The 26557-nt window shown below is 42.3% G+C and overlaps 3 protein-coding genes across 3 annotated transcripts in view; 1 reads left to right on the forward strand and 2 right to left on the reverse strand.

Moving 5' to 3' along the window:
* mslnb (mesothelin b) overlaps positions 1-13503 on the forward strand; it is a 37579-nt gene extending 24076 nt beyond the window's left edge. The window contains exons 58-87 of the mRNA XM_078289886.1: positions 472-683; positions 862-965; positions 1285-1403; positions 1585-1740; positions 2254-2468; positions 2711-2796; positions 2887-3023; positions 3166-3291; positions 3427-3617; positions 3842-3930; positions 4842-4969; positions 5121-5248; positions 5337-5454; positions 5608-5826; positions 6409-6579; positions 6856-7008; positions 7091-7155; positions 7336-7465; positions 7599-7684; positions 8198-8327; positions 8443-8633; positions 8903-8993; positions 9207-9336; positions 9442-9632; positions 10286-10447; positions 10587-10723; positions 11479-11618; positions 11731-11825; positions 11929-12400; positions 12505-13503. Of these exons, the coding sequence (XP_078146012.1) occupies positions 472-683; positions 862-965; positions 1285-1403; positions 1585-1740; positions 2254-2468; positions 2711-2796; positions 2887-3023; positions 3166-3291; positions 3427-3617; positions 3842-3930; positions 4842-4969; positions 5121-5248; positions 5337-5454; positions 5608-5826; positions 6409-6579; positions 6856-7008; positions 7091-7155; positions 7336-7465; positions 7599-7684; positions 8198-8327; positions 8443-8633; positions 8903-8993; positions 9207-9336; positions 9442-9632; positions 10286-10447; positions 10587-10723; positions 11479-11618; positions 11731-11825; positions 11929-12400; positions 12505-12593 (4461 nt within the window). The 3' untranslated portion in view covers positions 12594-13503. The remainder of the gene's footprint in view (positions 1-471; positions 684-861; positions 966-1284; positions 1404-1584; positions 1741-2253; positions 2469-2710; positions 2797-2886; positions 3024-3165; positions 3292-3426; positions 3618-3841; positions 3931-4841; positions 4970-5120; positions 5249-5336; positions 5455-5607; positions 5827-6408; positions 6580-6855; positions 7009-7090; positions 7156-7335; positions 7466-7598; positions 7685-8197; positions 8328-8442; positions 8634-8902; positions 8994-9206; positions 9337-9441; positions 9633-10285; positions 10448-10586; positions 10724-11478; positions 11619-11730; positions 11826-11928; positions 12401-12504) is intronic.
* A 283-nt stretch (positions 13504-13786) lies between these two features.
* Positions 13787-14939, reverse strand: LOC139933567 (lipopolysaccharide-induced tumor necrosis factor-alpha factor homolog). The gene is made up of 4 exons (XM_071927688.2): positions 14814-14939; positions 14574-14603; positions 14185-14317; positions 13787-13955 (listed from the first exon to the last, which is right to left on the reverse strand). Exons 2-4 carry the CDS (start codon positions 14599-14601, stop codon positions 13847-13849), a joined length of 270 nt encoding a protein of 89 aa, XP_071783789.1. The 5' UTR covers positions 14602-14603; positions 14814-14939; the 3' UTR covers positions 13787-13846.
* Positions 14940-17122: 2183 nt separating this feature from the next.
* On the reverse strand, positions 17123-26507 carry txndc11 (thioredoxin domain containing 11). The gene is made up of 13 exons (XM_071927687.2): positions 26202-26507; positions 25463-25559; positions 25119-25238; positions 24383-24480; positions 23321-23450; positions 22894-22987; positions 22158-22270; positions 21255-21458; positions 20407-21133; positions 19441-19604; positions 19214-19326; positions 18921-19001; positions 17123-18632 (listed from the first exon to the last, which is right to left on the reverse strand). Exons 1-13 carry the CDS (start codon positions 26324-26326, stop codon positions 18104-18106), a joined length of 2595 nt encoding a protein of 864 aa, XP_071783788.2. The 5' UTR covers positions 26327-26507; the 3' UTR covers positions 17123-18103.
* Positions 26508-26557: the final 50 nt, after the last annotated feature.

Raw genomic sequence — 26557 nt, forward strand, 5'->3', positions numbered from 1 at the left:
CTGAGTCTGACGTAATTTTGTTGGCTGTAAAGTTAGTATTATTTATTTATTTATTTTAATTAGTATGTATTTTATTTAATGGAAAAACATAATGTAGCTAGTAAGCCTCTGTGTAGAACACACTTTATTTTCTGTCGTTTCGTGCAAATCCCATTCATATTTTCCATAGGGATTTTTGTGTAAACACCAAATGGCAGAGATGCTTATCTATGGCATCCAAAATGATTCAAAATGACGACTTCAGCTTACGGCCTCTATAGTAGTAAATGCCAATATGAAACATACCAGCTGTCCCATTTTTGCTTACTGTTTTTTGTGCAGTTTATGTGCAGTTATGAACGGTAATTTAAAAGATGTGAGAAAATGCATTATATACCTATCAGACACATTTTGATACAGACATTTTGAATTGGAGTACTGAAAATTCCAACGCTAGATGCTGGATATTTTACATCTTTCCATTTCTTATAGACATTTGACCCCAGCGACCCAGCCGTGTCCCTGGTTCTGGATTCGATAAGAGAAATCCGATTGGACAGCTTCAATACGGCCAACTTCCAGGATCCTGCCTTCATCCAGCTGTGGTTCAACCGCAGGCTCCGCCCCTTCCTGCCTGCTGTGTCCACTGACTTCCTGTCATGTCTCACCACTAAGAATTTAACCTGCAGCACGTACCAAGACATGTAAGTATCACATAATTTACTGTATACACACACGCCTCCCTCAGCTTTACTGCCATCTTGAACAATAGCGCTAGGTTTATGTCCTTACATGATTTATAATTCAAAATTGTAATTTCCAACACAAGGCTGAGGTCATGTTGTTGTCATACTAAGTACCTCAACTTATTTCTGACCACAGTGTCCAGATTTTGAGCCGTCATCGGTCAAGCATGAAGTTCTCCAGGCAGATCGCTGTCTACACATACTTTATAAAGGTCTTCCTGACCAGGAATCTCACTGCAGGTAGGTTGTTGAGTTCCCATAAGGAAAGGGTTTAGAAATTAATGACACAATTTAAAAAAAACGTAATAACATATAACTTTAATAGATAAGTATTGTCCTACAATAAAAGTATCAAAGTGAAAATAAATACTGGCTGAGGAAATGTGTGATCCATAATCCATAGCATCATGGTCTAGATGTGCAATCAATTTTCCTTGAGAGGCAAACAATTATCCTCCATTAAATCAAAGTCAAAATAAACTCAATGATCCATAGCATCAAGTTCTTGATATCTTGAGTTGTGTTTAGTTGAATTTTTCCTGTGTACTTTGTGGTGCAGACCCCAGCTGTAGCTCACACAATCCAAACAGTGGAGAATGGCTGGAGAAGAACTTGGGAGGTTTCTCTGCTCTTGTCTCCTTCGATGATCTACAGAGGCTGTACTCCAACTTTTCAGCGGTACTGTCTGTTGTTTGTTTTGCATCGTATATCAGTTTGTTGCCTGTTATTATGTTTTTTTGCATGCTGTTGGTTTTCAGTCTTCATTTTGACCCATGTTGCTGTGTAGTCACAGAGTAATGTGTGTGTGTGTGTGTGTGTGTGTGTGTGTGCATCTCTGTGTGTGTATTTGTGCATGCAGGTGGAGGCCTTGCCGCAGCTGACAGTGCGGCAGCTGGCAGAGGTGTCCTCCACACCGGGCCAGCTCACCACTCCTGCTCAGGTTACCATGGTGATGGGCCACGTCCCCAACCAACTCTTCACAGCCTTCTTTGATGACTTCTCTGCTGCTATCACGGTGAGAGACTGTACAACTTTCTAGAAACACCAACTCTCAAATAAAACCCTGTCTCTAGTAAGCACCAGGAAACACTGTATTTTAGTGAGTTTATACCCAATCAGACAATGTTTATCGGCTCGTTTAAGATATAATCGATCATTATTCAGTTCAATTCCTGTGAATGTTTAAACTGTATCTCACAAATGAGTGGGTGGACCAGGCTACATGATTGACAGTTAACTGCTTCACTGCTTCAACAGAGGGAATTTCCACAATATATTCTGATTGTCAATGTCAGAAATAAAAGATAAATGTTTTTGTATTGACCCAAATACAGTCAAAGAGAAAGCTATCTCCCAAAAATAGCCTGCTTTTATTAAGTACAGTATGCTTCTTCTCTCCTCTTGCCTTTCCTCATCCCTTTCTCTCCATCCATCCCTCATCCTCCCTCTTCATTTCTTGGTCCTTTTCCCTCCTGACCCACTTCTCACCCTCTCCTTCTTTTTTCTTTATTTTTCTCTCTTCCTGTAGGGTCACGAGAGTCAGTTCCCCTCTGAGGTGAGGTCAGCCATGTTGCAAGTTGTGTTTGATCGAGCGAACCTCTCCAGTCCCTCAGTGGGAGACCAAGAGGTGTTGGGCTGGCTCCATAACCGCCTGCGCCCCCTGCTGGTCAACCTGTCACCGCTCCATGTTGCACCATTCTTCAAAATTGTGGCAGGAAGGAACTGCAGTACCGAGCAACAAGCGTAAGTGACACGCCATGTGATCACACAAATGAGTTAACTTTACTTACCTACTTACTTTAAATTTGAGATTACAGACATTTTCTTCTGTCTGACCTGTTTTTTGAGACTTTCATTGTTGACCTACACGCCTAATGCCCAGTACTTTTTCTCAAAGGTGGCCCCTAATATAGAGTAACTCAGCCCAAATGTCATACATGAATTGCCAGTTTTGTAATTGCTTTATCATGTCTTATCTGTTTCAGAGTGGAGGTCCTGCATTCAACTCGTTCAATGCTTGGTGACGTTACACAGGAAGAAATCCACAACCACATCATTCAGTCTCTCAGAGGTAAAGGACGGGCATGGAGAGGAAACTAGAACTCAGGAAAGCAAAGTACGATTGATTGTTGACCTCGCTCTTAATTCTCCCCCATTCTAGGACCAATACCTCTTCGTTGCTATGGTGACAACTACAACCACAGTTTCTACGGTTTCCTGGAGCGCTCATTCATGGGATTTCAGTTCCCCAACCTGACCACCTTCTTGTCTCTCATGCCCAACAACAACATGCATCAGGTTTGTGTGTGTGGGAGAACGTGAGGGAGGGTAAGAAAGTTAGAGAGGATATGATAAGTAGGTTGAAGGATGTGGAGTAAATACAGAGGAGGAAGAGGAGGAAGAGGAGGAGGATGACTTATTCTGTTTGCTGTGTCTCTAGCTGGTGAACTCCATGCCTCCGTCAGATCTGGGTAATTTCCTCCGTCGCCGTGACATCGTCGACGACGATGCAAAGCTCTGCCTGATCTACAACAACTACGATCGGACACCGATCTTCCTAGAGACCGTATGTACTATAACACGAATGCGCGCACACACACACACACATACACACACACACACACACACACACACACACACAAACGCAGAAAGAGAAACACAAACACACAATGATGATATAAACACTGTATACCCCCTGCAGGAGGCTCTCCCTGAGGTGGTGCGGCGGCCCACACTGCCTTGCGTCTGGCCCACGGCTCTCAGCAGCACTAAGAGGTCAGAGGTCAATGCTTGGTTTGACCGGCGTCTCCAACACTACCTGGTCTTCCTCACCAAGAGTCTGCTCACCTCCACTGCCACACACAATGCCTCCTGCCTGGCCTTCCAAAAGCTGTATGTGTGCTTAAGAACAGCAAATGGTTTTGTGTGATAAGTTTAACATATACAGCACTATATGCTCAAGTTGTGCAAAATTTATAGTCTGAGCACATAAGTTTCATTTGATAAGGTATGCGTAATCATTACTCACATTTTTTCTATTTTTTGTCATTTTTTGATGCTATTGTTTTCAAATTAATACTTTCTGATTTCACTTGATCTGTTCTGTTGTGTTTTAGTGTCTCAGTTCTGGGAAACCACAACTACAGCGCTGCAGACTTTGTGGAGCGAGATGTGTTCAACACCATCAAGGCCTACCTCACCTCAGGTCAGCCATCAGAACAACCCAAACAGCTAGACCTTAGGAGGCTGCAAGGTTTTAAACCTGCAATAAGCGATATCAGACCATATAACCAATCCTGAAACTAATGTGTGCTATGTGGAGACTTCATTGAGACATAATGATATAAAACAATATCCACACACAGCTGTGTTGCTGTTTTCACCTCTTTTCTAAAGCTTGTTGTCAAATTCTGATCTGAATCAAAGCTCCTCCCGCTCCTTCCTGTAGCTTTCCAAGTTTTTTTTAAACTAGCTTGGCACCTCCCTCGCTGTTTAAAAGCGGCCCTCAACCCCTCCCATCATTCCTGAATATGTTCGCATAATGGCAGAATCGATGAAGCGTGCGAGTAAACTTGTTAAACTAGTAAAGTTGCTACCTACCTCTTCACTTGTCATTGTGTAAACTTCAGCGGGAGAAATGCTTGGCAAAGCAAGACTGGTAACCTCTGCACACTGGTAACTACTCTGTAGGTGCGTTAAGCTTAGCTGTTATCCTTTATGCATATTGTGCTTTGCAATGTTTGTCCTGGGCTGGCCTCTGTAGTGCAGTGGAGGGAGAGAGGGAGAAGTGGCTTTGCTGTGAGTTTATTTTTTACAAATGTGTTGCTGCTCTTGTCAGCCTCTAGTGGTCAGAATTTTTTTCTTATTGCAGCTTTAATATAACATCCATTGTGGTGGCTGTTTTAAAGGTGCTACATGCAGCATTTTTAAACATCAATACATCAGTGTATTAATTGCGATACCTTGGATTTACCGTTAACAAATGAGACCATGGTCGAGATGACTGAGCCTCTATCTCACTCCGGTGTTATTGCTAGTTCCTCACTGTGCATGTCTTTTCTGTGTGCAATTCTGTGTGCAGGTTCCATTAAAATATTTTCAATTTTGTGTTTGTAGCGAAGGCGCCAAAGTGTTACAATGCCAACGACCCAGAACTGAACTCTACAGCCTGGTTTGCTGAGTACATAGGCTCCTTCATGTACTTCCTCACTCTAGAGGACCTGAATACATTTGGCTCTGCACAGGTACTGAACTTGATTTGGGAAATCTTAAACTACAGCTCAGGTATTGTTCAATGGGAAGGGAATCAAGATAAAGACAGTGGGTGATAGGTGAATGGATGGTGGACAGGCTAATAGCAAAATACTAACTCCTCAGTGTTTATATCCTCCCCAGTTTATCCAGGTGTTCACAGTGAACCCTCTGAACATCGCTCTGCTCAACCACTCCCTCCTGCCTCTCAACCTCACCAACTACTACACCGAGCTCATCTATCTACAAGACAGCAACTTCAACCCTATGCTGTGAGTCTGAACTCATGAAACGTTCATTATCCCCCACATACGTACTATACCACACCACTGTCCGTCTAACAACCCACTGTGCCTCCAGTCTTCCTCTGTTGTGTCGGTGTGTCGCTCCTGGTCCAGCATTCAGTCAGCTGACGGGAGCACAGAGTGTGATAATTCTGCACAACCTAACTACTCACTGCACAGACCTGGATCCACAGGTAACCCATTGTCTCTCACACACACACACACACACACACACATACAAGCACCCACATGATGCATTTTGTTGGTTGGTTTTGTTGTCAGGCATTAGGGAGAGGGACTGGTAAAGTTGCCATGCTGTATTGACTTTTGCCTCCTGGCCTCTGTAGGTTTCTGCTGCTTTGGCAGGTAACCTTGGCGACAACATTGATACCACCTCCATCGCTGCCCTCGGCAGTGAAAGCACTGGCATGTCCACTGGCCAGATCAACATGGTAAAGCCTGGAGACCTCCATGCCTCCCTCGGCATTCTCAGCACTGTGATTGGCTGGAATCAGGGCCAGGCCATGGCTATTATCCAATCCCTGATGTCTTCAGGAATGATACAGGTAACTGGTCTGTATCTGTTTGTGTGTTCATGTGCTTTGAAATTTCACATGAACACCCTTGAAAGGCGGATGATAAAGCTGGAAACTGAGAAATTTTTGCTACTTGAGTTTTGACACATGGTGACATTTAACCTTCTCAACAAGGCGAAAAATGAAGTTTTGTTTCAGTCAGCAGTAAGAAAACACATAGATGCTTCTTTATTGCAAGTTTGTAGTTAGCAAGACTAACCCAACATTTGAATGAAGTTCGTCAAATTAACTTGTTAAGCTGCAGGACATCTGTGTTTGTTTATTGTATGTCTTCTGGGTTTGATTTTCCAACAAAATAGCACATGAATGCAACGCTGTTTAGCAGCAGACTTGGAGTCCCGGATGTCGGACTTTCCCACCAGCACATGAACGCACAGTGTGTCTGTCTGTCTGTCTGTCTGTCTGTCTGTCAGTGCATGTTTTATTGAATTTGTAACTGATTTGAAATGCAAAGTTTGTGTCTCTCAGCACACCAGATAGAAATAAGGTATCCCTGCTGTCATGTCCACTGTTCTCATCCATGTGCTGCTTCCACCCTCTCATCACCACCAGCTCAACAACGCGTCGTCGTTGCTCATGGTGGGTTCTCTTGTGGTGGGTGTTCCTGCATCAACGTTCCTCAGCATCAGCGGTTCTCAGCTCCTTACCGCATCCAAGGATCCTGGATTCCTGACACACTTGATAATTGCTCCACAAATCGTCCAGCAGACCTTCGTTACTCAGGTATGACAGTTCTGTGGCTTCTGTCAGAGGACTTATATTTGAATGTACAATTAGTTGCCTTGTACAAAGCAAGCTCTGTCAAACACAGAAATCTCAAAAATGGAACCAAGTCATTCATCATCAGAACACAGTTTTGGCAAAAATTTCTTTGTGTATCATGTGTCTTTGTGTGCGAGAGAGAGAGAGAGAGAGAGAGAGAGAGAGTTGTGGTCTCTCTCACAGATGTATATTTTATATCATAAACAGCCCCTGTGCATCTTTTCTCCCTCACACTAGATTATATCAGTGAACAGCAGCAGTGATGGGATCATAGAGAATGTTCCGGATGAATTGGCTACTCAGATCCCTCGTTCTCTGCTGCTGGGCTTCTCTCAGTCTGATGTCACCGTGATCAACACACTCAACAAGAAGAAATGGAAACGTCAGCAGGTAGGGAATGCAACACACACACACACACACACACACTCACATGTACATACTTTAATCACGCACAATATATTTTCTTTGCTAGGCGGTGTTGTTCTTTGATATAGTGGCTGGGGAAATTGGGACATCAGCATTGGGAAATCCGAACAAGTGAGTTTTCAACAGCTTTCCTATACAATTTTATCTATAATTGTATTTATCTATAAAGATTTTCCTCTAAATATAACCACTCAGGAAATCTCCAGCAAGTGGGTTTCAGTATGTACACAGTGTAAAGTGTGTGTGTGTGTGTGTGTGTGTGTGTGTGTGTGTGTGTGTGTGTGTGTGTAGTTTGTCATCCTACGTGCTGCAAGGGTTCACCTGCACCAAAGTGACGACTCTGCGCAGGACGCAAATCAAGGAACTGATCAAAGCCTGTCGAAGGACAGGCAAGCAGAAGGTCATACTACTGGAGACTCAGGTGAGAGAGAGAGGGAGTGTGTGTGTGTGTGTGTGTGTGTGTGTGTGTGTGAAAGAGAGAGAGAGAGAGACAGAGAGAGAGAGACAGAGATGTAAAGGAGAGAGATAATTGTTTATGTTTGTCTCACCAACAGTTGACCTGCATGTACAACTATATTAAAGAAGAGTCGGATGCCACCAGCTACAGCCTCTATCCTCCAGATATGCTGCTCTTTTATGAGTGAGTTCAGAATGGATGGTATTCACTGCATTGGTCTTAATGATGTGGGATTAAGGCTTAAAACAGGATCGGATACAATAAACTGACAGATCAAAGTTAACAATTGGTAAACAGGGCCATCCTTGCAAGAGACTGACAAGACTGGTTAGGGTTAGTTTTTGTGATGTTGCAAACGGTGGCCATTTTTACAATAGAATAGAATAGAACAGAATAGAACTTGATTGTCCACCACAGTGGAAATTTGCCTTTGGCTTCACAGGTTGGTTAAAATGTGACACAACACAATAAATAAAATACAATACAATAAAATACAGCACACAAAAACAATAGACATATCAAGACAATATCAAAATATGTGAGCAATGAGGAGAAATGGAGTTAGGAGTTCAGTAAGGTGATTGCATTTGGGATGAAGGACCTTTTGTACACACTCTTGGTTGCTATAACAACTCTACCGCCTTCTTAAACTAAGTTAACATTTCAATATCACCCCACCCACCTCTCTGTCTACAGCTACTCCCTGGTGTCACAGGCGACCTGCAGGTCTTACTTTCAAGAGCTGGCAGATGCAGACTTCTCCATCTTCTCCAGTGCTCTCAGCTACAAACGCTCTGCACTGTTTACCAATGCCAAGAGCTGTCTGGTGAGTCCAGTAACAATGGACAGTACATTATATCTCAACTACTAATAATAAGAAAAGTCAGATTCATTGTCATAAATTAATAAATAAATTCTGTTCTTAACTTTACCTTTCTCAGGGTATAACAAGCACAAGTTTGACTGAGGATAATGTATCGGTTCTGGGGAACATGTGCTGCACTCTTGATGCGTCCTACATCGAAAACTCTCACTCATCCATCCTGGAAAAACTCAAGAACTGCGCAGACCTCACCGATGCTCAAGTGGCTGCTGTTCAAACCCTGCTGCTGGGAGGGACAACAACTTACGGGTACGTCAACAGAAGCAATACTCAGCTTTCAGTTATACATCCTGGTCTGATAATAAAACAACAGGTTTATTGCATATCCTTGAGCAACCGGCAGCCTCTCTGAAGTGCTTCTCTCTGAAGTGTCCACCTATTCTCTTCTGTTCCTTTCCAAAAATCATCTAAGTATTTAACTGACTGGTTGAAATGTGGGTTTTTGGTTCAGTTTGATATTATAATTCATCTGCAGTGAAAGTGTGTTCTTCCATTGTTTTGTTTTGTTTTTAAACCAGAGCTCCATCAACATGGGATGGACAAACTTTGGAGGACCTCGGGATTCTACCGCTCTACTTGACTGAAACCTTCTATGATGAATTTGATAAAGTGAGTAATACATAAACTTGTGTGTGAGTGTGTGTGTGTGTGTGTGTGTGTGTGTGTGTGTGTGTGTGGGTTTTTTTTTACTTAGAAGGAAGGCGGCTGCATTTCCATTTGTCTGTTGCTTTATGTGTTTGGTGTTGAAATGAGTTTGGTGGTGTCTCTATATATGTGTCAGTTTTTTTGAATGCGGTGTGTCTGTTTCATTCCTGTGAGCAGAAAACAAAGCGGACGTTCTTGAAGTCCTTCCTGAAGGTTCTTCGGAGCAACGGAGTGGAGAGGAGTAAGAAAAGAAAGATGAAGCAAGCCATTAGAAGGTCCATAAAAAAAGTGTCCAAGCGATCTATAGGTAAGTTTCTCTCCGTTATAAAAATGTGTCCTCCCTCCAGCCACTGTATATTGACAGCATCTGTAACTACCTGTTCTTTACTCCATCTGTCTTCCTCTGTTTTAGCAAGTGAATGCACTGTAGGAGAGATCACCCAGGTGACTATCAGTGATGAAACGTTCCCCTTCGACTACGACAACGAAGCTCAGTTCAACTGCTGCCTGAGTGCCAAGACTGTTAAAGACAACTTGGCTGCCATCACCACCAAGGTGGACCAGGAGGTGTTCCTCGTTATTGTTCTCAACAAGCTGCGAGAGGTAGGTGACTTACTACCTGACTGGAGTCAGTGCTGACCGGGTTGGTTTTGTTGTGATTTGAGCACAATCTTTTTAAACTGAGCAATCAAAGGTCATGTTTGTTGGTAAAGGTGGCCGGTGACACAAGAAGGAAAAAAGAAATTGCAGGGTAAAAGGATATGGTCCCAAAATGTATGGCTATGAAATCTACTGTACTCAAGACTAAACATCTTTCTTTTTAAGGAAAAAGTTTAAAAAAAATAATAATAATGGAGAATCACCCACTTTATCCTCTATGGGCCCCTGGTTTGTTGCCAATTGGTTATGTCTGACCCCCTGAAGAGGAGAATGGACAACAATGCAAACCACTGTTTGCATTCAAAGTATTTGACAACCGTACAACAGTAGTCATAAAAGCTCAAGATTTAAGTGGAATATGGTTTGGGCAAAAAAAATAGCTACTCGAACTATAACGAAGCTACTCGAACTATAATACACTCATACATCGTCAGTATGTACTGTATTACTGTATGTTAGTTTACAAAGTGTGTGTCTGCACCAATGTCATCAAGACAAATTCCTGTACATTTACTGTACATGGCAAGTAAAGTGACTCTGATTCGGATCCTGAGCCAGACTTCCTAGTAATATTTTGTCCTTTCACTGATCCTCAGTATTACGCTGCCCATTCCACCATCCCAGAAGACAAGGTTCAGGTCCTGGGGCCAGCGTCCCGTTTGGCCACTAATGATGACATCAACATGTGGAACATCACTAAGATTGACACACTGTCTGCTTTGATGGACTCGTCGGATGGGCAGTGGGACCGAAGCATGGTGAGCAAACAAGTTAACAACTCTGCCGAAATGTTTGCATGTGTAGTTGCCTATGCCATCCTTTTAACAAGCACTGTATGTTCTGCATGTGTACATATATGTTTGCATGTGCTCATGTTTGCATGTTTCCCCCATCTAGGCCAAGGCCGTCATCTCTAAGTATCTGAGTAAGGAGGGGAACAGCCTCGGTAGTGCAGAGCTCAACTCCATTGGGGGAGCCAACCTGTGTTCCCTAGACGCCACTGTCCTGAAGACCATTTCCCAAGACAGCCTCCGGTGAGGAGGGAGGGTGGTGTGTGTGTTTGGGGGGGTGAGAGGTTCCATTAGTAACATGGCATGTGTTGGTTAGGGTTAGGGTTATGGTTAGTAAAAATCACTCAGTATTAGTAATCAGAGTCTGAGCAGTGTTTACCATCATTGCTCGCAAAACAATGAAACATCTAAATTAATTCACAATTCAAAGGGCAGATCATATATGGAAAGTGAAATTAAAAAGGTGAATTATGAGAAGCCCACTCTGCTAAAAAAAATTCCTAAACACTAAACGCACCGTGAGATGGGGCTGTCCTGTAGATCGACTGGTTCGGCCATTGCCATTTGCACAACTCATGTCGAAAATACTGAGCCTTATTTGGGATTATACATACATTAAATGTAAATAATGTAAAAAAAAAATTATTTATGATTAATTGTTTGTATTGTTATGAACTTCAATCCTTATAATTAAAAAAAAAAAAAAAATCCCTAACCAAAATACTAAAATAAACTAAAACATAAAAAAAAAATAAAAACTTAACTAAAACTACCAAACCCACACTGAAATCTAACTAAAACTAAACTTAAATTGAAATAAAAACTTAAAACTATAAAAAAAAAAAAACTAATGAAAAATCCCAAATTATAATAAATCAAGATCATAATAATAAAATGTACCCTTTTAGAGGTTTTTAGAGATGGAAGAAATATGTCTCAGAAGTACACAGTTAATAGTTCACAGTTGATTGGAGCGTTTGGTTTTCCGTCTCTTGCAGGACGGCCGATGCCCTGACACTGTCCAACTGCACACTGGAGCAGAAGAGAGAACTGTTCACCATTGCTAGACAAGCCTTCTCTGGAAACACCCGCTCAGCCATCTCTGCTAACACCTACCAGCTTATACAGCCTTACATGGGTAAGCAAGCAGACACACACACCACATATAGAGAAATATAACAGGAAGACACTGCAATAGATAGAGGTCACACTCTCCATTTCTTTCCTTTCCTTTCTTTTTTGGTGTACAGGTGGTGCAACTGCAGACTACACTAAAAGTTTGGCTGCCTCAAATATCAGCATGGACATGGCTACCTTCACCAGTCTGGATGAGACCGTTATACTGGTCAGTGTTGCATGTGTGTGTGTGTGTGCGTGTGTGTGTGTGTGTGTGAGTCTGTGTGTGTTCGCATGTATGTATAAATACCTCTACGCTCTGCTCTCCTCAGTCCCTGAACGTGAATGAGGTCCAAGGTCTTCTGGGCTCCAACCTGGCAGAATTGAAATCCTATGAAAACCAAACTGTGGTACAGAGCTGGATCAGCAGACAGTCCCAGACAGATCTTGACCGACTAGGGTTGGCGCTGGTAGGAGGCAGGGTGGACTCCTCAACCACAGCAGCGAGTACTGTCACTGTCACCCCTGGGTCCTCATCCTCAACGACCGCGGCAGGGAGTACGGTCACTGTCACCCCTGGGTCCTCATCCTCAACGACCGCGGCAGGGAGTACGGTCACTGTCACCCCTGGGTCCTCATCCTCAACGACAGCGGCAGGGAGCACCGTCACTGTCACCCCTGGGTCCTCATCCTCAACGACAGCGGCAGGGAGCACCGTCACTGCCACCACCGGCTCCTCATCCTCAACAACCACCGCAGGGTCTGGGTCCAGCAGCACTACAGGGGGATCGGCTACCACCACAGGTAACTACCTCGCTCCTCTTTCCATACATGGGTGGGTAGATTACAGTGTGACTCATTTCTAATGTGAATTTGTGTGTGTGTGTGTGTGTGTGTGTGTGTTGCAGGTAGCAGTGGTGCACGCATCAGAGCAGACGCTGGCCTCTCCTTACTCGTTCTCCTCGCCGTCTTCATCGCTTCACACATTCTACACTGAAGAGACAGGACTCTGCCTAATATGGCTTACTATTGTAAATCAAAACCCAGAGATAAGGATGAAGTTATTTTAATTATTTGTTTTATATTTATCACTAACAGGAGAAATAAGACAGGTAGGCTTAGTACCTTAAACTGAAAACATGACTTAAAATGTCCTTTGCTACATGCTATATTGTATTGCTTACTATATAGAAACTATTTCATATGCAATTATCTATTACATGTATACAATACATGTTTGATTAACTAGCACTTTAGACTCACTCAATATGTGTGCTCTGAAACCTTTTCATACCTCATTTTATGCTCATTTATTCACTTTACTTTGTCAGTCTTTTAGTCTTGGTGGTTGGAAAGTTTCTGAATGTTTTAATTGTTAAAATGAAGGTTTAACTGAAAAATGAAGGTGACAGTTTATCTCTTCTCCCATGTACCCCTTTTGAGACAACACCCTTCTTATAAACGTCCTGCGTGCCTGAAGTTGTATGAGTTTAATAATAAATGCATATATTGATACACAATCATCAAAGCTCCTCTGCTGAGGTACTTGCTTGGTTACAGTTTATTGGCATATTTAAGGGTGTGAAGGGACAAACGTGTCGGGGTCATATTATACCAATTCATCTGTACAGTACCACCAATTTAGTTACAAAACCATTCCTACTTATTTAAAATCACAATGAAATGGAAAAAATACTTTTTCAAAAAATGCAACATTTACAAAATGTTTACTTTCTTGTATCTTTATATCAAAATCCCATTACCTTTACTTCCTGGAAAATAGTATAGTCTATCTTTAATTGTTACCTCATGCTGTACCAGTAGGTGTAAATAATTCCAACCAAAAATATTTTTGAACAACCCCGCCCCTCCACCCCTCCCATCAAATAAAACTGCCTGATATCCCACTGGTTTACACGTTTGAATGATCCCCCTGCATTATGTCGTTTCACTGGGACTGTAAGCTCGCCTGAGCTGTAAGTAGATGAACACTATTTCATACAAGTTAAATTATTTTCCGGTCAAACTTTGTGAAGCTCTTATGCTGTTGCCAAGGCAGCAGCTAACAACCGAATAAAAGGCACAGTGTCAATGACAACATTTGTTACTATTAGATTCAGTTTAATTAAGTTAGGCGAAATTATCCATTTCAACACTGCTGCATTCATCTCCCAGGATGAGGGAGTCCTGCTGTCTGTAGTCTGGTTTACTGTTGAGTGTGTTGTTGGTTAAAAGTACACCATATCACAGTTATAAGCGTTTATACACGCCAAGGAGCGTCTTGCAGGTAGGACAGGTGTGCTGGGCATTCTTCAGCCGGTCCACACAGAACGGGATGAGACAGCAACCTAAAACAAAGCTGGATGGAAGAGAGTTGATCAGGGAGAGCAGAGCAGCTAACGTCAGAAGATCATCTACCCATAAATAATTTGAAATATCCAACTCATGCATCGTTAAATTAATCCTTTTTAAAAGTTAGTGACTTAATTGCATTTCACAATTCAATTTCTCATGGTCACAGAAGCATATTTTCAGCCAGACTTATAAATAATATGCTGGTGCAAAAACAACATTTCACTCCTACATACCCACAGAGGAAGAGGCCTCCACAAAACAAGTAGGTGAGCAAACCAGAGGAGTGTTCCACCTTAGAGACCACAGTCTGGTGGCAGTTAGGGCAGGCAACCTGAACTGGACTGTCTCCAAACGGGCCGATGGCTGCTAGAAGAAATAGGGTTAAGTGTAAGGAGGGAGTGCAAAGACAGAAAAGTTGATAGAATTACAGATAAATAAAGAAAAACGGGGTTAAGCGAAAGGAGGGAGTACAAAGACAGAAAAGTAGATAGAATTACAGATAGATAAAGTTAAATTACAGGGAATTATAAATGTGTTGTACATTATTCATATGAGGAATAATCCAGGAGTTTTGCTGTATTTTGAGGTACTCCAAATCACAAATATACAATATAGAACTCACCAACAGGCACTTGGGCATTTGCCATCATTCCTGTAAACAATTCATACAAAAGATGTAGGTAAATACAGGCTACAATGTATATAGTGATTTAATATTAATGTTTGGTAATTCATACAAGTTAACAATGTAACAGGGCAAAAAGATCGAACAAATACTCAGTAAAATCCTGGAAATACTAACAGAATTGACAGTTTCCCAATAAGCAAAATATAACATTTAAAACAGACGCAAAGCACTTACGGGTTTAGTGTTCAGTTGTCACCAACAGCAGCCAAGACCAAACTGTCAGAGCAGAGAGGACGGCTTTCCCATGGTACGTGCCTTTCTGGAGGGCTACAGCTTCCCTTAGATGCTTGTTTACTTCCCTCTGCAGTCATAAGATAGGTGGATTTCTCTGTGCATACCTCCCTGCGTTTCAGTACCGCTGTTCACTGACCCAACCCAATCCCAGTCCCAACCTATCTGTGGGAGTCAGTGAACGAGGGCATATATAAAGGGAATATCTTTCAGACTCCAAACAACCCTTCCCCAAATCTTTATCCATAAAAAGACTTGAGATCAGGTTTAGATTACAGCAGTTCCTATATCTGTGCATGAGAGCAACACTCAGCTGTATCATCCCCTAAATGCAACCCACTTTACTGTCATCTGCTTATATACTGTCAAATCTGTGAAGAGAAATGCACAAACAACTTTCACTATGAATCTAGTCACTATCCATTAGCATCAGGATCCAGCATTTGTCAATGGAAATACTATCTGCTGTTGTCTCCTGTGCTGGTCTCTCAGACTGAGACTGCTGACTCCATAAAAATGAATGAGGAATCTTTTCAAATGCAATCAAGGACTAAAGAGGAGGGACAAAGAGTGTGTGGACTGATGGCAAACTGTGCAGCTTCTAGTCACGTTTTAATGACTGGGGCAATGAGGTAGAAAGACATATGGAATATTGAAAAAGGTATAAAGAATTTCTTTTGGTGAGAGAGCTGTAGTGTGTAGTTAACAGGTGAAGCTGCTGTACTGTCGAACACAAACTGCCTTCCATTCAGACTGAAATTGACAGCACATGTTCCAATTGTGTGAAATTAGATTATGCTTATAAATCTTGGCTGAACCCATAAGCACACACACACACACACACACACACACACACACGACATTAAAGTCATGGTCATGAGAGTCCATCTTCAGTCTACATCCTCTCCAGATTATGCCACAGGCCTAATTGATGAATAAATGCAACAAACACATTACTGAACTTTCTTATTGAACATAGGCTACATGAAAAAATATAAGCATACAGCGTGTGTGTGTGTGTGTCAGGATATGAACTAACTACAATAGGAATTCATGGTGATGTGGCATTTATCTCCACAATCTTTACAATGACTTTATGCTTTTTGAAAAAAAAAAAAAAAAAAGCTTTTTGGCTGAGATGAACTGGAAGTCAACGGAAGTGCAACACGACAAGACTAAAACCACCCAACTCATGCTGGGTGGCCACCGCTGGGCAAGTGCTGCCATCTGCAGGTTCAGTTGACTTAATTGTATAGAACTGTGCCCATATAGACCTGAGTCCATTGTCTTATATGAACTGGAATTATCGAAGAACAAGGTTAGAATTGTTTGTCGTCAGAAGATAAGTAGTCGTTTAAGCATAATTCAGAGATGGAGCTGAACAGAACTGAAGATTTTATGGAGTACAGTTCAGTAAGGCCTTCAAAGACAATTGGGAAAGTTTTGAGAAATCAGGAAAGAAGTACAGTATACACCATGATTGTGCTGAATTGTGAATATGATGAGAAGGATAAATGGAGACTATTACAAATAAGGTTAAAGAGTAGCAATTGATTTGATGCGGAGGGAGGAGCTATTGAAATTTGTTCTACTTTGTAGTTGTAGTATAGTCATGGTTCTAAACCCAAAAATATTGTGCATTGAAAATAAGTTTGATATTTAGTAATGGCATTTTCTATATTGCCCTTTAGTTTTGTGAAGGTCAGATAATGCCACATTATAGACATGTTCAGGACAAAAGCTGGAATTGAGCTTCAGCTGAGAGGGTTTACTTAGTATGTGTCTGTTGTCAAGGGAGACAATATGCTCTGTGTTGATATGTTATGGATCTCCAGTTGGTGTAAATATGGACATGCTGTTATATGTAAGAGGCTTGTTTCATAATGTGGTAGATGTAGAGGAGGAGAGCATATTTATCTGAAGAAAGAGCAGGCAAAATGTGCTTGGAGAGAAATGTAGCCAAGAAAAGAAAAGAGGATTCATGCTGAAGCTGAGAACTGAAGCAATTCCTGGAAATCAGACATAAACAGACAGGCTGCAGAGAGTGGAAGATTGGGGATTTGAGTGATGTGATAAGAGACTGGATTAGTTTGAACGTTTTTCCTTTTTGGTATTTTGGTATTCTTTTATTTTTTACTTTTTGGGAAATAAGGTAACCTACCCAAAATCTAGCAGCAGTCAGCAGTAATACACTATCGCTGGATGTCAACCACCAAAAGACACAGGAGAAAAATAAGATGAAAGGTTTTTAATTAGTAAAAACTGGTGCAATATTTCACATGTAAACAATTGCAGCATCTTATTCTTTATACCTGAATAGTTACATAGAAAAAGATGTTTTTTTAGTGATTCCAGGATTCATGTAAAAATAGATTAATTTAACAAAAGAAAAATATCCCCTTCAAAAAAAGAAAATTCTTGCTAATTAGTTCAAGTGTTCATAGGCCCACCAACAAATCGGTGAACAGGTGCCACGTCTTCAGTATTAAATATATCAGCTTCATTAGTGGCCCTCTCTCCCTGCATCCAAATTCTAAATCACTCGCCTTTATTCATACACATTCGCTCCAACCCTAAGCTTGTAGGGTGGCAGACAAGTGCATACTTCAGGGAAGGTCGAGAATTTGGGGCGCAGGGTCTCTGTAGTAGCTATGACAACTCAGGTCGCTTCTTTCAGCCTTCATTGGACATTTAATGTTTTGTGAGCTCCAAATCAGAACTGAGCCATTTGATTGGAGACTTGGCACTGAATTCCCATTCTACACTGTTCTGAAACGTAAGCTCGGATTACTGTCATCACAGCACCATAGCGGTACACCATAGCGGTTTTTTGTACAAAAACCCTCTGACAAACACTGTCCTCTCACTCTTTTTGATGTATCCCCCCTTCTTTTCCATAAAACGTTTCCTTGCTGTAACTGCTTCTCTGTCCTGATTGAGTAGTAGTTTTTTTCCAGCAGATAATAAACTAACCTTTCATCCACATCTACTCTTTCCTATGACAAGAGCTGTTGGGTCAGGTTGTTCCTCTGGTTTTACACCTCTTCCTCATTTCAACTTCATTTTGCTCAACACTCATTACCCCCCCCCCCCCCCCTTCACCACATCTCAGATCTGACGACTGTTTTCGCTCCTTCATCCATTCCAGCTCTCCCTCCTACTCCTTTCCTGGCTCTCCCTGCTCGCTCTCCTTCTTCTCTGCACTGCACTCAGGATCCCCTGCAGACTGGTGGTCAGGAGGCCATGTGGTTTCTCTTCTGCTCTCCCTCTTTCCCCTCCACCTCCTCCTCCTCGTTCATGTCCGTCCTGTCTCTCAGCGCCCTCAGCAGAACCCTGAGCAGTGTGTTCTCATTCAGGAGGCTTTCAGAAGTGTCTGCCAGCTCCTGCAGTCGTCTCACCGCCTCCCCGAGCTGCCGGCTCTTCTCCCGGTGCTGCTCTTCCAAGCTTTGCCTCTCCTGCTGCAGCTCGGCATTCTGGGCTTCTAAGGTGAGCTTGTCAAATGTCAGGCGCCGGTTGTCGCGCCAAAGCTGCGCCAACTGTTGGGAAAGACGCTCCCGGGCGCGATGCAGCGCGTGAACCTCGCCTTGGAGCACCAGAAACTCTGCGCGGAGGAGAGCGCTGGGCCCCGGCCCCTCTCGCTCGCTGGAAGCTTTCGTTGACCTGTCAGCATGTTGGGCGGGGCCAGAGTGCTGCAGGACGAAGTGTAAGAGGTTGGGTAGCGTGATGGGCGTGTCGTCAGGGAACTTCACGCTAAGGTGTTTCCTTGAAGAGAGGGAGAAATAGGGAATACATTAGTGAAAACAATTTCCAATTTGCTAAAATTCTCCATTTATTATAGTTTTGTGAAATACTTGCATACTTGCCTACATGATGACTAGTGCAGTGACTGTAGCAATGGAATAGACATGTATGTTACAAAGGAACAATGAAAATAAAAAAACAATGTCTTCAGTATGTGTATGCAAGAAATATAGTAACGGTAGGTGTGTGTGTGTGTGTGTGTGTGTGCGCGTGTGTCTGTGTGCCTGTGTATCAGACTGTCTATCTCACCTGTATCTGGGAAAGAGGAGAATGGAGGGAACATGATCCACCATAAACTCCCATGGAAGGTCATTGCGTGCAACATTCACCCTACACAGAGGAGAGTAGGGTGTTATAACACTTATTGTTTTATTGAAAGGCAGGACCAGAAAACTAACATTTGACCATTAAATGTAACTGGCATTGACATAATACTAGGATTCAACTAGAACACCACACCATACTACTCACATATTTTCTCATTCATATTAACAGATATACAGGCACCAACAGTCAGACACACACAAAGACAAAACACATACCTAGCGACAGTGATGGTGCTGTTGCCCTGGAATAATCTGGCCAGCTGGATGATGATGTGGTTGAGAACAGAGCAGAATCCACACCACTGGGTGTAGTAGAACAACAGCACGTCCTAGAGGAAAACATACACAAACAAATTTAGATTTTCTCTCCGGGACCTGTGTGTAACCAACCGAACACAGTTCATCTTGGCTAGGCCCGAGTGTTCTGCAGAGTATTCTTTCACCTTCTGAAGGTCCATGACAGAGGGCAGGAAGGAGGAGGTGGTCAGCTCTGTGATGAGGGGGCGTGGAGCGGACGGCTCCCCTTCACCTCCCTTCCTGTCCTCCTCTCCCACCAGGTGTCTCTGCAGGGGGCTGTAAGGAGCACTGAAGTTCCTGATGAAGACCTCTTTAACAAAGAAGCATGTACACACAGGTACATGTGAACACACACAGGCACATACAAACGCAGAGTTAGAATTGAACGTTACCACCAGGATCATGGTAAAACATGGCAAAATAGAAACACAATTTGCAGTCAATGAATGTTCTAGATTGATAATAGACTACAATTATAATATTAAGAGATCCGTTTGGACAAACAACATTATTGTCTCAAAATGAAAATCAGGTGTACCGTAAAACTTCTAATGAAGACCGGGTCTCAAATAATGGCCTGATCTCTAACAGTAGCTGAGGTGTGTTCTGTGCGCAAATAAAGGCCGGTTCACAATAAAAGCCGGGCAAAAAAATATAATATGGCAGAATTACCAAAAAGGAGTCCAAGTTCATACAATATTTCTAGTCTAAAATAAATTACTAAAATTCCACAAAATATATTACCAAAAAGAGACGTTGCATGTAGTGGAAAACCCTGATATGTTTATCTCATTGCCATGGATACAAGTCCTGGAGCAAAATTGATTATGAAAACATAACTGCTTGGTTTGCTATACAGCATTGCTCCTGTTTATTAGTCAATATGTGACAGAGATTTTTTTGATTCCTTTTTATGGCTTTGGCAGTTTTTGTTTCATTCCGTTTTGATACGGTGATGCTTTGTTTGTAGTGTAGTAGTACTAATACTGGTAGTAGTAGTAGATGTAGTAGTAGTAGTAGTAGTAGTAGTAGTATCTGACATCAGTTCCCTATACCAGTAATACAAGAGTTACAACTATAATCAATTAATCTGATATCAACAAAATATTTACCCAGAGACTCTGCCAGTGTGGTTGCAGGGCTGCGGTGGAGAACATAATGAGCCTCATCCTTAAGGTTCACAATGGTTGCAAACAACCAATCTCCGCTCTCATCACCGTGTAATCCGGGCTCCCGCTGATGGGAAGCACTTCTGTTGCTTGGTGCCCCAAGCCTCACTGCCAGAGGCCAGTTCAGGCCGACATCAAGCACATAGAACCTCAGAGTTTTATTGGTCCGACAGCGGAGCCCAGTGATGCCGCCTCCTTCCTGGTAAGGGACAGAGGAGGAGGGAGGCACGAGAGGAATTCTCTTTGAGTCTGGCCCCTCGTTGGCCTGTGAGGAAGATTCATTGAGTTGAGGTTCTACTTTTCTGCAGCAGGCACTGTATTGACCAAACGGGCTGTAGCTACTCAGGAAGTTGCTACAGGCCACTGAGGTTGCAGTTTTTATGGACACAGGGGTAGGCGGTCGGCGCAGGCAGCAGTGTCTGAGATGAGACTCCAACACAGATCCTCCCTGAGCCGCGGAGGGGAAAGCGCAGCGTATAGAAGAGCCGGTCAAGTCGGATCGTGACAAGTTGAGGCACAGCTCGCACACACTGGTACTGGGGGCTGCACTGGACCCAGGAAGAACCACTGACTGGCAGCACACCGAGTGGGACAGGGAGGTGCCTCTTTTGTCCAAGCTGGAGCGGTGATTACTGCCACAGGAATGATAACGCACAACAATGTCTGCAATCTGAGAAACAAAGAAACAGAGTACAGAGTTCAACACAACAGACGGATCACAGAGATATTAAAGGGCATTTAGAAACTTGATTTTCATTTGCAGTCTATGTAACTATTTCATCAATACTCACCTGCTGCAGTATGGGATTGGGCTTCGACCCAAGTGGATTGTGCGGCAGGAACAGCAGGAGCGCAGGGCCTTTGGTGAGTTCATGTTCCAGGAGGCGGGACTTTGTTCCTGGTGGTTGCAGCCACTGGAGGACGGTCTCGCGGTGCTCAAACACCCAGCTGCAGATGCCCGCTGAGGTGAAGTTGCGTTCACTGCGAGGGAAAATCTGAAAGAAGGGAATATACAATACATACTATAGACAATGCTGTTGCCTCTCATTGTTGTCTGACTATGCTGTTACCATTTGTCTAATGTTTCAAGGAATAGTTCACCCAAAAATGAAAATTCTGTCATCATCTACTCACCCTCATGCCAGTTGAAACACAGGTGAAGTTTGTCCATATAACACACAGGGAGGTTGCCAGCACAACTCCATAGCAGCCTTCTCCAAAACAACTTAAGTCAGTGGGGACCAGTTCTTCAGAGTTCCAAAAAGACCTATATTTACACCATAATTTGCAAATGTGCAAATCTTAACTACAGCTGATTGATTTGCAACAAATAATGGTGTATAGGTCTTTCTATTCACAGTGTGATTGTTTGGCTGTTTTTGTTTTGGAACTCTAAAGAACTGGTCCCCATTGACTTCAGTTGTTTTGGAGAAGGCTGCTACGAAGTTGTGCTGGCAACCTCCCTGTGTGTTATATGGACTAACAAATTTCACCTGTGTTTCATTTGGCATGAGGGTGAGTAGATGATGACAGAATTTTCATTTTTGGGTGAACTATTCCTTTAAACTGTAGATTCACTTATTATTATGCTCTAGTGTATATCCAACATTGTAGTGAAATGTATTCAGTATTAAATTGTATTTTCTAACCAGTGTTCTACATGCTGTCCATCATGGCCTGACAACATCACTTACCAAAGAAGAGTTAAATCTTCTGTGGAGGTAAACGGTTTCATCTTCTTTGACGGAGATGGCCTCTGCCACCTGCTTATTGGTCACCACCCCGAAACGAACAACACCACGGAAATCTGCACCAGAAAAGAACGGAGACTTAAGAATGAAGATTGAAACTTGTTTGCATCTTTCATTTACATTTGATAACAGTAAACAAAACACAGATGCACTTCTGCACATTCTATGTTACCTACATCTGTAAATTTGATATATTTGATAATGTCAAAAGTTTTACACAATGCACATCTGCATGGTATGTAATGTGTATGTAAATAAGTCCAGCCTTCAGTATACCTGAAATGTGAAAAGTTAGTGATGCACACTTTCAATCTAACCAAATCTAATAACACAGAGAGCAAATGTACTGTAAATTCATAGATTTTCATTTTCCTCAATATGCTCTTTTGGTTGTTAGTATCAGTCATGCTTTCTTTTATACACTATATTTTCTATATTAATATTTCAATAGTATTAATATATTCTTATAGGGTTATCCTATGTATGACATTATACGTATATTCTTATTTATATCCTACCCACTGCTATCTTTGCTGCTGCAATGGCCAAATTTCCCCACGGGGATCATTAATTCCAATCTGATCTAACATATTCAGCATGACCAGAGACTTTTATCGATTTAGAAAGAAATGGCCTCACTGCTGCATAATCAGAGCTACTGCCTATCAGTTCAGCTTACCCCTCTTGAGGGCCTGCAGGGCAGAGGACAGGTATGTGATGTACCCCGGAGGCTGAGGAGACGAGTTAAACTGAAAGAAACCCACCACTCTTGGCTAGGATAACAGAAGAGACAGAGAATCAGAATATATGATATGGAAAAAACACTTCAGTGATACAAAGAAGGCACTTCAGTAAAGATACAGATACATGCACCACATATTCATTTCAACAAAGAAATTAAAACTTTCAGGTCATTTCTGGTGCCTTAATGAATGGCTAATAATAGCAAATTGCGTAACTGTAACTCTTTATAGTGAGAGAGAGAGAGCTTCACACAGTTGTCATCAACCAGCATACAGGGTGAGCGATCACTGTAATCCCCATCTTTTGGACCTAGCCACATGTCTGCTACCCCTCCCTCAGATGGCCCTGACCCCAAAACCAACCTCATGGTAGGAGAGAAAATCTCGAAGTGTGGCTCTTGATGGCAGGTAAGTGAGCGGTGTGATGACTCGGCGGACAAAACTTTCCACATAGGGAGCAATGAACGGACCCTTGTACTCTATAGGCCCAAACCTAGAGCACAGAACAACAGATACAAAATACATAATAAAACTTAAGTTCAATTTGAAGATCCTTTACTCACAACTGCATTAGCTTGTACCCGCTGTGATACGTTTATACATCTTCTCTTTTGACATGCAACATCATGGGGTCTCTATATGATTAAACTCCAATGACATGTCCATCAACTCAAATGTTACAAATGACAACAGTTAGCGTACTGATCTATGCTCCACTTTTTAAAGCATATACAGCTCTGCATTGGGGCTTCAAAACAGCAATGTAAGATCATCAAACATTCCAAAATTCACTTTTTTTTATTCCCATTTTATATTTCTCACAGTGTATAGAGATTTCATAAAAGCTGATTCCAAGTCATCCCATGTATTCAATCAGTTCACAAATCTGCTAGCAGAATGTCATATAATTTCTAACTGTTGTAAAAACAAGGTTAGACAAAGTTTGCACACCAGACCATGGCTAAACATTTAGCCAGTAGTAAAGTGAATGCAGGCTGCTCACCTAATCTGCGATGAATATTACAACAAAAACACTGCTTTGAGTACTCTAACCTAGTTTAGTTATTGGGAGATATTTCAAAAGGTTTCCGTCTAATTTTAGTTTTGCCAATTTGATGAATGATAGATAAGAGTTAACAATGAATTTCAATGGAGGTGAATGATTTCCCCTACAATGTTTTCACCCATGATGTTTATGGGTTGCAGCCCTTGATTTTGGGTAGTTGGGCTGTATTAGTTTAATATGCCACTGCAATGATAAACACTGTGGCAAGATGGATTAAAATACAAGGCCATGCAAGGCCGTTCTTCTCATGTTTTTTTCTGTATCCAATTCTTCACCGTCTACTATTCCATTTAAATACAAATAACTTCAGGAGGAGTTGCACTATCCACTATAAAGGAGGAAGGGCTTCTCTGTCTTACCTTCTGTAGAACAGATGGATGACTGGGTACTGATAGAAACGATTCTGTTTCCGGCATTTTCCCTGACTCCACCAGCAGTTCACAGCCACAAACTGCACCTGTTTGTGTGTGTGTGTGTGTGTGTGTGTGAGAGAGTAAAAAACAAACTCTTTTTACACCACAGACCGGTTTCAACATGGTGTGTTGCCATCATTTTGACTCATGTCTGGAACAGTTGACATGGAGTGGTGAACACAGGTCAGGCCCAGCTCACTGCCATTTACACAACAAATAGAACCAAAAACATTTCTACCTGACTCATTACATCCCAACAGAGTTGCCATGTGCTGACGTCATCAAACTTAGACATTCAAGTTAATAGCGTTTTCATTGTGAATGAAAAAAGTTGTTTGATTTCATAATCCTGTCAAATGTCCATTGTTTGTAAATTGAGCAGTTCTCTGCTACTGACTGTCAGTAACTAAGTCTAAGGTATTAGCATGACTATAATGTTACTTCACTAAACTTTGGCTACAACTGCTATTTTTTTCTTATACACTTATCAGATAACATGTTCTTATTTTAAAGAGTGTGAAAAAGTTTTTCATGTGTCTCTGTAGGTTCAGCTGCTGGCCTCTATAACAACAACATGCTGGTCTAGCTTATCAGTGATCTTCCAGTAGGGTGTCTGGTATGGTTGCTATGGTATTTCAAATGCTTCTGCAGAGGGCCTATTCTGTTCTCAGGTGTCCCGTACCTGCTTCGCCAGCTTCTTGGCCACCTGCTGCACCTCCTGTCGGGCAGCCATGGAGTGAGCACACCAGGGTGCATAGAAGAAAATGAGAGACACTTCTGCCACACCCCTCAGACGCTCCACCTGGTGAAAGAGTGTACATGTTACTGAAAATATATAATTTGTACAATATAAGTTGTACAATATCTGTCCTAGATACAATAGGTCTGTTTGTGTTCATATGTTGGAAGTACAATCTTTAAGCATTACCACCATGAATTAAGCTTTGTTGCTGTTATGCTTTTGGAGACTTAGGATAATCCCTGACTCATCACAAAATGTCTGCATCACGTGTGTTTGGGTCTCACCTGGTCCAGCTGGCCCAGGTAGAGATCCACCACTGGAGCCTCGGCGGAGAAGAACCGGACGGGAGGCCGCGCTGCTGCCACCACATTCTTGGCACGGCTAGAAAGAGAGGATTTCAGTGTGAATCGGGGTTAATAATTACACACAAATTGGGTTTTCTACTAGGAGCTCAGTAGAAGACTGTTGGAGCAAACTGGTGTAATTGTTGCTGAAGAGGACGGGATAAGTAGGACATGGCTGAGATCATTTGTCTGTAATTTGCCTGAAGTCTGAATCATCCTGCCTAAATAGGGACAGTTGGGTGAGCAGGAAGATGACCATGTATTGTTACACTATTATTTGCATATCCTTTATAAATAAAATAAAACTTACTCAAAAAGACCACAACAAGAGCTCTAAATTGAAGGAGCAATAATGACTGTGTGTATTATGGCACTGTCTAATAGCCTTTAAACGGTTTAAAGCAAAGCAATAATCCTCTTCCTGAAGTACACGTCAGTTTCTCTAGATCAGCTGCACAACATGATGAATTTAACAACCACCCTGATGCACTACACATTACTGGGCTATTATTAGAGGTAGTAATGGCATACTACTACTACTACAGAGCAATGTTTATCTCTCAGCAAAGTAATCACACGTTGCTCAGTGAGTCTCGTGCAAGCCTATCCGCCTAAAAAGCTATGTATTTTAACACGAACAGGCTAACTGAACTGAGGCTCGTCTCGATGTTTACGTTACCTGCATGTGAACTTGACGGCCAGTATGAGAAGGACACTGAGCACGATAGCCCCGCAGACAAGATCTGGTCTCCGGGCCATCAGAAACAGCACCTGCCGGAGAGACTGCCGCACCCGGCGCAGCATTACAGGCTGTCGGCTCTCCGTCCCATTTATACGCCCCGGGTGGTGCTAAACACGTCCATTTGCCTAACGGGGTGGGGAGGAAGACAGGGCGAGAGGCGACAGGGTTATCCTGGATTGGACATCGGTCCTGTTTGTGAACAAGGGTTTCAAACACGGTCAGACCAACCTTTCTTCCCCACGTAGACTTCCCACTTCCGCAATAATGACGTCAGGGAGAGTCTGAAATTGCTG

The sequence above is a fragment of the Centroberyx gerrardi genome, chromosome 3 (assembly GCF_048128805.1).
Source record: "Centroberyx gerrardi isolate f3 chromosome 3, fCenGer3.hap1.cur.20231027, whole genome shotgun sequence".
Lineage (NCBI taxonomy): Eukaryota > Metazoa > Chordata > Actinopteri > Beryciformes > Berycidae > Centroberyx > Centroberyx gerrardi.

Excerpts from the sequence above, each read along its gene's own strand:
- LOC139933567 (XM_071927688.2), bottom strand. The coding sequence starts at position 14,601 with ATGATGGCAAATGCCCAAGTGCCTGTTG. Across the intron at positions 14,318-14,573 it reads AAATGCCCAAGTGCCTGTTG|CAGCCATCGGCCCGTTTGGA; the intron begins GTGAGTTCTATA and ends TATTTCTTCTAG. Across the intron at positions 13,956-14,184 it reads GGAGGCCTCTTCCTCTGTGG|CTTTGTTTTAGGTTGCTGTC; the intron begins GTATGTAGGAGT and ends TCTTCCATCCAG.
- txndc11 (XM_071927687.2), bottom strand. The coding sequence starts at position 26,326 with ATGCTGCGCCGGGTGCGGCAGTCTCTCCGGCAGGTGCTGTTTCTGATG. Across the intron at positions 25,239-25,462 it reads ACCTGGGCCAGCTGGACCAG|GTGGAGCGTCTGAGGGGTGT; the intron begins GTGAGACCCAAA and ends CTCTTTCACCAG. Across the intron at positions 23,451-24,382 it reads ATCCATCTGTTCTACAGAAG|GTTTGGGCCTATAGAGTACA; the intron begins GTAAGACAGAGA and ends TCTGTGCTCTAG.